This window comes from Staurois parvus, unplaced genomic scaffold, assembly GCF_062004578.1.
Source record: "Staurois parvus isolate SC_StPar_1 unplaced genomic scaffold, SC_StPar_1.0 ptg001955l, whole genome shotgun sequence".
Lineage (NCBI taxonomy): Eukaryota > Metazoa > Chordata > Amphibia > Anura > Ranidae > Staurois > Staurois parvus.
Window position 1 is genome coordinate 196,992 of NW_028319751.1, and position 13,145 is coordinate 210,136.

The 13,145-nt window shown below is 39.8% G+C and overlaps 1 protein-coding gene across 3 annotated transcripts in view; it reads right to left on the reverse strand.

The window, feature by feature from the left end:
* SCYL3 (SCY1 like pseudokinase 3) overlaps positions 1 to 13,145 on the reverse strand; it is a 102,584-nt gene that overhangs the window by 74,244 nt on the left and 15,195 nt on the right. For all 3 annotated transcript variants that reach the window (XM_089664580.1, XM_089664581.1, XM_089664582.1), the window contains exons 2-3: positions 10,348 to 10,533; positions 4,921 to 5,034 (exon numbers count right to left, since the gene is read on the reverse strand). In XM_089664580.1, the coding sequence (XP_089520706.1) occupies positions 4,921 to 5,034; positions 10,348 to 10,533 (300 nt within the window). The remainder of the gene's footprint in view (positions 1 to 4,920; positions 5,035 to 10,347; positions 10,534 to 13,145) is intronic.

Here is a 13,145-nt window from a genome sequence, read left to right on the forward strand (position 1 = left end):
TGTTTTGGAAGCTCTCTGCAGATCATGGCTTTTGCTATAGGATGCGACTAAGAAATTGTCAGGAAAGACCTACTAGAACAGCTGAACTTTATTTGGGGTTAATCAGAGGCACTTTAAAATGATTGCAGGTGTGTACTGACTCATATTCAAAATGATTTTGAATGTGATTGCTTAACTCTGAACACAGCTACATCCACAGTTATAAGAGGCTGTGCACACTTCTGCAACCACATTATTTTAGTTTTTTAGGTTTACTCCCCTCCCCCTCTAAAAGATTTCAGTTTGTTTTTCAATTGATTTGTACTGTTTATAGGTCACATTAAAGGTGGAAAAAGTTCTGAAATTATTTATCTTTGTGTCATTTGTTTACATCACAGTTATTTTAACAGTGGTGTGTAGACTTTTTATATCCACTGTAAATCTCCTTCTTGACCCCCAAAAGGAAGTCAGACCTATTTAAAGAAGAGGATGATGAAAAGAGGAGGGCTTATCCCAATAAAGAAGAGAATACTATTAGGAAATGTTTCTTTCGACTGCTTAATATTTGCCAGACTTTAGACAAATGTTAGGTGAATGTACAGTGAATTGACAAAGAATCCTTTTTAAATAGGCAATATAAAGATTTATGTATATTCATTATAAACAGCACCAGTCACACTAAGGCTATACTTAACATTATCTATATTTGTCCATGTAAGGCATATAGGAATTTCTATGAAATCACCATGTACACAGACATTTACTGTGTACATCAATATTTGATATCTCTCTCTCTCTCTCAATTTTTTTTTCTAAATAAGGGCCCAGGTTCTTTTACATTGTTTATAAGCGTATAGCACTGTTCTGACCAGATTTTGGTATCCACTTGTATATCACCGGATGCCATATATTCACAGTATGTATACGGATGATCACTGATGAATATGTAAATGAGCAATGGTTCATATGGATGGCTGGAGAACACCATTACTGCTCATCCAAAGGATAACTAAAGCCACAGCGCCTGTTTGTAGTAAAAAAGGAACTTTGTTATCCTTGCAAAGGCTGCATGGCAGCAGCCAGGGCTGCACAGTGAAGATCACTGAAATAGGGAGGAAGGCAAGTATTTTACCAAGCAGGCTGCACTCAAGGGGGTTGAGGGGCTTTACTTAAGCCATAAGGATTATATTGGAAGCAGTCTTGACAATATCAATTTTATTTATATATATAGAGAGAGAGCTACTGACAGCCAGCGGGAAGGGAATAGAGGAGAAGCCACTGAGGAGGGGGCGCCGGGGGACTTAAGCAGGGCAGGAATAAGTGGGGGTGGAATATAAATATATACACACACATTTATATATATATATATATATATATATATATATATATATATATATACACATACATACATACACATACATACATATACATACACACACACATTTCCGGGCACAGCTGGGCGTTTGTTTTTACCTTTTGCAGCGAGCTGTCGGCTTTGTAGTAGAAGTGATTCAGGTGGCTGCAAAAACCAATCCCTAAAAGCTGTAAGCTCACTTGCGATAGCAAAAAAGTAAATAAAAAATTAAATAAATAAAAAATTAAATAAATAAAATTTAAAAAAATACCCCCCTCAAAAAAAATTTTTTTTAAAGCTTCCTGCCCGCACGTACCAACGCAAGTGCACCATTTTATTTTCAGGATCTCTGCTTTAAGAAAATATATAATATTTTGACAGATTTATGCATTCATCATCAGGCCTAAATCATGCATTTTAACATTTGTGCAGGAAATCAGGAAAACAAAATGGCTCCAGCACCAAAAAAAGGTTAGAGCTTTACTAAAAGCTTAATTCACAGATTTGCAACTCTTCTATCCAGCAAGGCATAGTGTTCGTGGCCTGATGTGCTCAAGGCAGTTCTGTAGCACAATGAGTTGCACACTGGGTCCCATTAGTGGCTTTACTGTGGTTCAGCTCCTGGGTTAAAGGATGTTACATAGTTAAAGCAGAACTCTGGGCATAAACTTCTTTACATGTCCTTGTAGTGAATGTCGGCGGGTACACCAGGGCTGTACAAGTTGAATGTGTCTGAGAGTCTTGTTCCCTCACCACTGCAAGTGGGGATGAATTAAATCACTGCTTCCTGGAAAAAGAACTACAGAAGGGATGTGCCGAGACCAGTGGCTGGTGAAAAAATGAGGTATAGCAGCCACTGATCTTATAAACAGGAAACCAAAGAGAATGGTTTGATGTGAAAATGATGAGGCTATTTCAGAGCAACTACTAAGTGAACCAAAAGATGGATGACATATTCAGTGAAGGTAGGAAATCAGTGCAGTCGCCCGATTGCTTCCACCTGACAGGCAGGAATCTGACGATCAGATTTATACACAATCGTGGTGGCTGCAGCCACCGGATTATGTGTAAAACCCCTGCTGTCAGGTCCATATGTTGCAAAGGGTTAAAGGGTTCATCTCAATATCAGATTAGACTAGGAGATGCAACTGCAGGACGAAAAAGGTTAGGAAAACACCTGAGTAAAGCTGACTAGTAGAAAGACAAGGCACCTCCACTCCTAATACTCTTTCTATAATCCTGATTAAGAGATTTCACTTTTCACTTCTTTATACATGGCAAATATTTCAGATTTCCCATGTGCTTTGTCTTTCTACTAGTCAACTTTAATTTTTTTCCAGCTCAGATCCCAAAAAATATTTTCTGTGGGAGGAAGTAGTCTGAGCTATGGAGGTTGCAGGGAGAGATTTTTGAAACAGCTTAGGTAGGAAAGAGGGGATAAAAGATAAGGAAAAAAATGTGCCAAGGTTTGATGGATATAGCAAAAGATCAGTCACTTGAAATCCTGAAATGCAGGGTTTGGGGGTCAGCAAAGGAGGAAGAACCATCACAACTTTGAGAGGCAATGTTTTTATATTTGTTTGTTGCTAAATCTAAAAGCTGAGCAGTAACATCACAAAGGGCCTTGATAGGAATAAAGTGTAAAAAAAAAAAAAAAAAAAAGTATCCACTTTTTTTCTGGAATATAGAATTCATCATTCCATAAAGGGATTGTGTTAAAATATGACAATATTTTGATTTTCTCCTTTTAGTTCCAGAGTATGACTAATACGTCCCCAATATGTGCTAAAAAACGGATGGGAGGGTTCTGGGAACAAGGAGAACAAGAAGAGTAGATGGACGTAGTAAAGCATTATGTTTTGCATCTCTGTTTTAACCACTTCACCTCAGGAAGGTTTCACCATATTTATGACCAGGGCATTTTTACTTTCAATAGGTTTTTATTGATTTTTTAGTAAAGTACAAATACCTCCCTGAAACATATGGGAGGAAAAAGGAAAAAAGGACAAAAAAAAAAATATATAATTCCAACAACAGAGGTATCTAGGCTCGCACCAGTGTTACAGGCAGAAGAAAAGGCACATCAATAAAGTCTTGACATTGCATAAATGGCCGCTACAGAGTGGCATGCCGCCAATAAATTCAACCAAAAAATAGAAAAAGAGAAGAAAGGAAAATAGAGTAAATTAAAAAGGGGGGGGGGGGGAAATAGAGGTATGCTCTCATCTCGGATAGGTAGACTGTCTCACGGGGAGTCCGACAGCTATCTGATCCATGGATCCCAAGTCCTTTCAAAGAGGATCATCTTATCTTGTAGGAGTGCTGACGGGCATTCATTTGTCATTATCCATGTCAATTTGGCTCTCAACAGATAAAACGAAATCACAGGAGAATGACCAAGGCATTTTTATGCTGTTCAGCACTGTGCTACTTTAACTAGCAATTGCTTGATCATGCTGCATTGTACCCAAATTAAATTTATATTTTTTTTTCACCCAAATAGAGCTTACTTTTAGTGGTATTTAATCACCACTGGGTTTCTTATTTTTTGCTATATTTTGAAACCAAAAAAAAAAAAAAAAAAAAAGGGCCACAATTTTTTTGTCACCACCTTTTGGAAAATGAAGAAATTAAATATATTTTTCTCCCACAATTTTTTTTCTTTGCATGCTGGCACCAGTACAGTACAGCATCAGACCAGTGTGGGATACTGGTGACAGTACAAGGAAAAAAAAATTTTCGAACAATTTTTAAACTTTTTTTTTCTTTTTTACATACTGTCATCAGTAGTGCAGTGTCACTATAGTGACACTATACTTCTAAGGGGGGGGGGTGATTTTTATTGCTTGTAATGATCATTATAAGCAAGTTTTAACTGTCATGAACGGCTTTCATTCATGACAGCCTGCTTACTATTGTGATGCTGTGATTGGCTACATCTAATCACATGGTTCAGGATGACAAGTGGTTAATATGTCAGAGATTTACTATCAATAAACTTTGCATTGTTTTCCCTACAAAGCTTGCAGAGATTAAAATGTCAATTTGACCAGGGTGTAAATTCTTTTATGTTATGAGGAGTGCAGAATCTAGAGGATCTGAGGAAATAATGATGTGACTTATGCACTTAATTAAGTCAGCCATTGAATCTCAGGGGACCTCTTCTCCACTTTAACATGTTCAGCAGATGCAATTATCTGGGGATATTGCATGTCTTATGAAGTCTACTGTGGGATCAATTACAAAGTGTACAAACAAAATATACAAAATATGCCTGACTACAACATCCAAACAGCCTTACCTGGATGGTCTCCACCATCCTACTATTCTTACAGCGTTCAACACTGTCAATGTTGGTGATGCATGGAACAAGTGATATTTAGCAGCATTGGAGCCAGCAGGTTTTCTTGAACATTGCAATAATCTAACGGTTTAAAGAAAGCAGAGATCTGCTTAAAATTTTATTGTGGAGTATTATTGAACTTTGAAAAAGAATATTTAGGTCTGATGTAGTTGTGAGGCACATAATTAGTACACATTTGCTTACTCCATGTCAGCACATTATACTACAGCCATTAAAGCCTTACCTCAGGAACCACCTCTGTTAACTTGCACACCATCTCCATTCCGCCCAACTTCCAGTGTCCATCTTCACTCACAAACAAAGAGGAAAGACACACATTGTTATGGGAAACCTTTCCCTGCAATAAAAACAATAAGACTTCCATAAAACACAGAATAATCTTTTAGCAGTATCTGACTATAGGTCAACTCGATTGATTTAAAAAAAAAAATTATCATCAATAATAATGACAAAACACTTAAAAAAGGAGAAGCACATACTTCTCCTATGGATCACAGGAGTGCAGTTCAATCTACACTCCTGTGACCCATTTTCAGCTGACAGCAGGCTGAAGCCCACTGTTGGCTGACATCACTCAGCCGGTCCAGGCTGGGGAATGATCATAACTTTAAAGTAGGGTTCCACCCCAGAGTCTGGAGCAGCACCTGGCTCAGCTTCTCAGCGAGCTGTTGAGAGCCTGATCTAGCAGCCCAGAGCGTGGTGGGTGGGTGGGGCAGAGCAGACAGCTCAGAGTGGCTGTGAAAACAAGTACTCACCCTTAGAGCCGGCAGGGGACCGATGCTGCATCCATCTAGGTAATTAAGGAGGGGGGGAAAACCACGAAAGCCATACTTCTCTTTTAAAGATTTACTATAGCAAAATGCATTGTTTTCTAGTAATCCAGACCCAGGTTTATAAAGCAGTGTAATTCACCAATTATTCACTGCAATTTAAAACACAAGATTCACCTGCAGTGAATAATTGGTGAATGTCACATTCACTGCTTGATAAACATACCCCCAAATGTAATTAATGCATGTAAATGGAATTCCGTATTCTTTTTAATTCAGATTCACATACCTTTATTTATATTTTTCCTAAAAACTTTACATGCAGGAAAAAAGGGACAGCTACATGAGTGGAGACAAACCATATAAACACTCTTGAAGGGGCTGAAAATGGTCAGCTTTTGTTCATATGGTTTAAACCTTTATAACAAAAGCAACCACAAAAAAGCATGTTGCTGCAACTACAATTCACTGAAAAAGTATTCATACCCCTTGAATTTTTCCACATTTTGTCATGTTACAACCAAAAACGTAAAACGTATTTTATTGGGATTTTATGTGATAGACCAACACAAAGTGGCACATATTTTGTAGAACCACCTTTCGCTGCAATTACAGCTACAAGTCTTTTTGGGTATGTCCCTACCAGCTTTGCAAATTTAGATAGTGAAAGAGAGAGCCCTTGGAGGTTTGTTAGAGAACATTAGTAAACAAACAGCATCATGAAGGCCAAAGAACACACCAGACAGGTCAGGGAAGTTGTGAAGAAGTTTAAAGCAGGGTTAGGTTATTAAAAAATATCCCAAGCTTTGAACATCCCATGGAGCATTGTTCAATCTATCATCCAAAAATGGAAAGAGTATGGCACAACTGCAAACCTACCAAGACATAGCTGTCCACCTAAAACGGACAGGCCAGACAAGGACAGCATTAATCAGAGAAGTAGCCAAGAGGCCCATGGTAACTCTGGAGAAGCTGCAGAGATCCACAGCTCAAATGGGAGAATCTGTCCACAGGACAACTATTAGTCATGCACTCCACAAATCTGGCCTTTATGGAAGAGTGGCAAGAAGAAAGCCATTGTTGAAAGAAAGCCATAAGCTGTCCCGTTTGCCAAATGTGGGGGACACTGCAAACATGGAAAAAGGTGTTCTGGTCAGATGAGACCAAAATTGAACTTTTTGGCCTAAAAGCAAAAAACACTATGTGAAGTGGAAAACGAACACTGCACATCACCCTGAACACACCATCCCCACCATGAAACATGGTGGTGTCAGCATCATATTGTGGGAATGCTTTTCTTCAGCAGGGACAGGAAAGCTGGTCAGAGTTGATGGGAAGATGGATAGAGCCAAATACAGGGCAATCTTAGAAGAAAACCTGTTAGGAGTCTGCAAAAGAATTGAGACTGGAGCATAGGTTCACCTTCCAGCAGGACAACGACCCTAAACATACACCCAGAGCTACAATGGAATGGTTTACATCAAAGCAGATTCATGTGTTAGAATGGCCCAGTCAAAGTTCAGACCTAAATCCAATTAAGAATCTGTGGAAAGACTTGAAAATTGCCGTTCACAGACGCTCTCCACCCAATCTGACAGAGCTTGAGCTATTTTACAAAGAAGAATGGGCATGTCACACTTTTCACAGATTTGTAAAAAATTTTATCATTTATCATTTTCCATCCACTTCACAATTATGTGCTACTTTGTGTTGGTCTATCACAGGGGTCTTCAAACTTTTTAAACAAAGGGCCAATTTACTGTCCTAAAGACGTTAGAGGGGCCACACTGTGACCATCAGGAGTAGAAAATGTCCCAGCATCAGTTTGAGTAAACAATGTCCCATCCTTGGTGTCATTGGGAGGAATTGTGCCCCATCATTGAGGTAATTGTAAGGAATTGTGCCATTACTGGTGTAATTGGGATGAACTGTGCCCCATCACTGGTGTAATTGGGAGGAATTGTGCCCCATCATTGGAGTCATTGGGCCCCATTGTTGGCGTCATTGGGAACTGTGCCTCTTCATTGGTGTCAATGGGAGGAACTGTGCCCCATTATTGGTGTCGGTAAATGAAGTAATGCCCCAAGGGCCGGATAAAAGGAAGCAAAGGGCAGCATCCAGCCCCCGGGCCACAGTTTGGAGAGCACTGGTCGTCTATCACATAAAAATCCCAATAAAATAAATTTACGTTTGGTTGTAACATGACAAAATGTGAAAATTTCAAGGGGTATGAATACTTTTTCAAGGCACTGTACTTAAAGTGTCAGCTATGGTTGGGCTTTAACTTTTTTATCCCTCACTTAAAAGGCCATTTAGAACGAAAAGGTCTATTTCAGACTACCCCGGCTACACAGTGACAATGCTGCTGTACAATTTAATTGCAGAAAGAATAGAGCTGTCACACTATTAATCCTTTCACTGCTACCAATGTAGGGCATATGGCAGCACAGAACCACTTCCAGCTGACCAGGTCAGTTTACTTTATGTCTGCTACATTATCCCTTCTGCTGTGGACTCATAAGCACTTATAGCAGAACTGTCCCCTAGAAGCTGCTGATAAAAAAATAGCTTTGAGCAGCGGCTCACAATCAGAGGCTGTGCTGTTGTTCACCTTCTTCCACCGCACTTATTCCTCCCCTGCTTAAGTCCCCCTCCTCAGTGTTCCTGTCTTCTTCTTTCTTTTAAAATTTTGCCCACAGTTCAACATTACAAAAGGTAAAATGTAGTGATGCACCAAAGTGAAAAATTATGGTGCCGACAACGAAAATTCAGAATGCATGTGGCCAAAAACCGAACCAAAACTTCTGTGTATGTGGGAGTGGGGAGGCTTCAATTTTTTTTTTCGGTGTTTTTTCTACTTTCATGTATATATATATATTTTTTTAAAAACTTATGATTTTATTGCTAAATCACATAGGGGACAAATAGTCCCATATGTGATAGCATATGAGTGACAGGTCCTCTTTGTAGGGGGGAGGGGGTGGGGGCAATGTGCAAGGAGGGGGCAGGAGAGGAGCAGTGTATACAGAGAGGCTTCCTCACTGGCTGTCACTATGGGGGTTATTTACTAAGATTGGAGAGTGCAAAATCTGGTGCAGCTCTGCATAGAAACCAATCAGCTTCCAGGTTTTATTGCCAAAGCTTAATTGAACAAGCTGAGGTTAGAAGCTGATTGGCTACCATCAACACCTACAGCAGATTCTAAGAGCACTAGTTTTAGTAAATCTTCCCGTATATGTCAGTGCCGGTTTTTAAATGCAATTGCTGGATTTTTTTTTTGTCTTCACTATAGCTCACAGAATTAGCTGTCACTTTCCCTGGAGCGAAAGGAAACTGTTTATTTTATCTCAGGAAATAAAACTAAAAGGAAACTTTTTATTTTAGCTGGAGGGAAAGTGACAGCTAATTCTCTGAGCTATAGTGAAGAAGAAAAAAGCCGGTAATTACATTTAAAAACCGGCACTGACATATAGTGACAGCCAGTCACTGTATACACTCCTCCTCTCCTGCCTTTCTCAGCCGCCACCTCACATCTGCAGTACACACAGGCTCCTGTATTGGCACATGTATCAGCTAAATTTTTCCTATTGGAAAAATGCTGATAGGGCTATTTTCAGCCGATATGTTTCGGTGGCCGAAATTTCGGTGCATCCCAAGTAAAATGTAATAGGGTAGATGTATATTTGTTTTGTTAAAGTTTATAACTTTAAGCCCTGGTTCACACCAGATCAGACTTTGAAATTGTGCGACTTGACGTCACACTATTTCAAAGTCGCATGTCAGTGTGACATAAGGTGCGACTTGGAAGACATCTGTGCGATTTCATGCATAGATGCCTATGCAAGTCACACCCGAAATTGCAAAAATAGTGCAGGAACTGCTTTTAAAATTGGTGCGACTCCAACGAATTTGAATAGTTCCACTGCGCACAATAGGGTACGACTTGTCATGCGATTTGACAGTTTCAAATCGCAAGACAAGTCGCAACACTGTTAACCAGGGCTACCAGATATTTAACTTTTTATTTTTAAATTATTTTTTTTTTGTATTGTAAATAAACATGTCAGACTCTATGTATGATTAATCTTAACAGGCAGATGAAGGAGTCCAACCTATTTAGGCCTCATTTACACTTCAGATTGAAAGGTGGTAAAACCCCATGGTTGAGCTACATTTTTACAGCCTCTTCATCACTCCCCCTATTGCTATTGAGGCAGGCAGTTGCAGGGCATCTGTTTGGTAATTAGTGGGTTAAAAAAGGCGTTGAAACACCTCCTCATTGTCGGTCTATTCCTGTCTGTTCGGATTGCACTTCAGACAGCAAAGCAAATTTACAACAGAGGCCTTACTTCGGTGTGTAAACTGGAGCTTGAGTTATTGAGTCCTGTAAAACAGGTTTTTTGGGGGGGCACTAGGATGGATTTAGGACTTGGGTCAAAAGCTTCCAAACCTTTCCTGAAGTAGATTACAGGTAGAAATGTGGGAGCACATGAAAAAGCAAAGCTTTTAAAGAATAATTCATTACTAGATGTAAAAATTTGCAACTGTGATACTGTAAAAAAAAAAAACAGAGTTAGGGCCAGTGTTTTTTTGACAAGCTTTCATTTGCTCCAGAATGGTTTTTCTCGCCATACAGGTCTAAAGGAAACAAGAATAGGTCAAGCAGGTTAAAAGCACCTTCAATGAAGTCTGAATGATCTCAGAAGCATCCAAAAGCGATGTCAAAAGCACATTGCATTTGCCAATGAAAGGCCATTTTTGTAGGCACTAAAAGTGTTTAAAATCTAATTAGAAATAAAAATGTTTAACAAAACATTAGCAATATAAACAAAAGAAACAAAATAATGCAATAAAAAAAAAAATCCTCAGGAAATGTTTACCCGGTCATGTAGAAATACCAGAGCTTGTAAAATGTCATAGATTCCTGCACAAATTTCATCACTTGTTAGTTTCTCAAGAAGCATTTCCAGGGGCTGCACACGCTCTGTTACAAGGTAGATCCCATCTTCCTCCACAGTACACAACAAGAAACGGAGCAGACATGGATGACGTAAGGTTTTCAAATGCTAAAATACAAAAGAGAAAATTAATAGAAAAAAAAACTGAGAAAACACGCGCATGCGCACACACAAACACACACGCAAAAGCATGCCTTTATGAAAAGACGCTAGCAAAACAGAGAAATACACACATAAAAATACACAGGCATACATGAACACATTTATGTATTTTGTAACTGTCTGAAAAGAGTGACGAGTACTTTCAAAAGCAAGTCTTGTGACTGAAATATTACTTCCAGATAGTGCTGCTTATCTAAGAGTATCGCTTATCTAATTTTCTATAATGCACTTAAGTTGTACAATTTGATCACCAACCATCCTTCATCCGGCTAATTGGATAGTGAAAAAGCATAGCCACACTGATGAAGTTGTCAGATTATTTTCACCTCTTATCAGCTTTATTCAATACAGTTGACCTGGCAAGCTCACAGCACCAACTCCTCCCTCTGCTGGTCCATACATTTGATCACATTAAAGTGATATAAAACTCAAAACCTAAAACGTAATATACTAGGTTTTCTTCCCTCTGTTTTCACAGGGGGCATCTTTGGACAGCAGCAATGTTAGTCTGGGGGCAGGGTAGTGTTAGATTTACTTGCAGATTTAATTACAGTAACAAATTTAATTTTTTGGGTCCCCCATCAGTGACCCTGGCTTCTCCCCCCTTCCGGGTGCCTCCCAATAGCAAGCCTCTTGCTATGGGGGAGCTTGAGCAGGCTCACTCCCAAACTGTGCTCCTGGGAATGGACATTGTCCATAAACACACAGAGCATGGCTTTGGCCCCCCACCCCTCATTGGCTCACTAACTGTGATTGACAGCAACAGGAGCCAATGACTCCCACTGCTGTTTAAGCCAATGAGGAAAGACCTGGAAGAGCAGCTTCTCTCATTCACATCGCTGGATCAAGAGGAGGCTTAAAAAAAATTAAAGGGGAGGGGCTGAGGGGGGAGCGGCACCTAGAAAGTTTTTTACCTTAATGCATAGAATGCATTACGGTAAAAAAAAAAAAAAACCTGCCTTTAGAACCACTTTCAGGTTTCTTGAGTGGATTCATATCTCTTGGGTTTTGAAGAGAGCTACAAATAATATTCTTAAAGTGGTAGTAAACACTTTTTTTAATTTGACCTATAGGTAAGCTTACAATAAAGCTTACTTGTAGGTAAAATGAATATCTCCAAAACGTGCACCATTTAGGAGATATTCTCTCTTTCCTAAAGCCGGCGCATGCGCTCTGAAGGAACAGTATACCCGTGCCGTTCCTTCAGAGCTGTGTGCCCTGGCCTTGGACTCCTGTGCGCATTCGTAGGAGTGACGTCATCGCGGCCCGGGCTGTCAGATGACCAGAGATCGCGAACCCACAAGAAACACCGCGTGAAGATGGAAGCCTCTGCAGCAGTGACAGCAGGGGATTTTTTCCCCCTGATTTACTACCGCGTGAATTTCAAAAAAAAAAAAAAAAAAAGTCCTAATTGCTTTAGGATATAAGCTAAAATACTGCAAGAATGATGCTTTAATGTAGAACTCCACAAATCCTAGGCGCCGGGTCACCATGGTGACTAGAAATTCTATCCTGGCGCCTGGGTTCATACACACTGCCTTCCACTGACTTCAATGCAAATTCACCCCCACTGACATCAATGCAAAAACGCCTCCCACTGACTTCAATGCAAAAACTCCTGTCAACACTTATCTCCGCATGCCACTCTACTCTATCACTTGTAAGCCTGGAACGCACCACTACAAACTCGCACAGGACCCTTTTCATAATGGCACTCAAAACACAATGCGTGTGGATCGCATCTTATTGAACCACCTCAACAGGAACACATAATATCTAGTTGTCATGCATTTGCATGCCAAGCAAGAGTTTGAAAACACATCCAGAATCGCAGATGTGTGAACCAGGGTGGCTCCATTCACACCAGTGCATTTTGGGATTGTGATTCTTGCACAGCAAATCAAATAGTGTGAAGCTTGTCGCCCAAAAGTTGCCTTGCCCCAGGCGTGGACAACCAAAGAAAAAAAAAAAAAAAAAAAAAAAACGACTCCTAACTTTTTTAGCTGTGGCTCCTAGATTCAAAGCAAATTTGTCAAGCCCTGCTTTAATGATCACCCTTTTAAGATGATGATTACAAAGATTGTGAAAACTGAATTGTGACAACCCTTTAAAGGCCCACATAGACATTAAAGAGAGGTTAGGCAAAAAGGATGATTGAACCACCCTCAGGCATCTGCATTGCCCCTTGGGATCTTAAAGTGACACTAAACTCTGGTTTCCCTAGGTTCACACCTAAGCGTTGTCCGCAGCGTGTTGCAGAAATGCACTACAGTCCATTTAATATGATTCCTGATGGAACTGGTTCACATCTCCGCGTTTTCATCCGATGCATTTTTTTGGAAAGGGTCAGGGACTTTTTTGAATGCAGAAAGTTGTGTTTTTGGTTCTATAGACTTCAATGGAAACGCTGCAAAAAAGCATATAGTGCGTTTTTACCGCATTTTGCGTTTTAAATCTGCCTAGCAACAAGAAAAAAAAACACCAAAACATGGCAAAAACACATGTGCAAAAAATGCAAAACAACGCAAAACGCACTGTAGAAACTGATCAAACGCAAA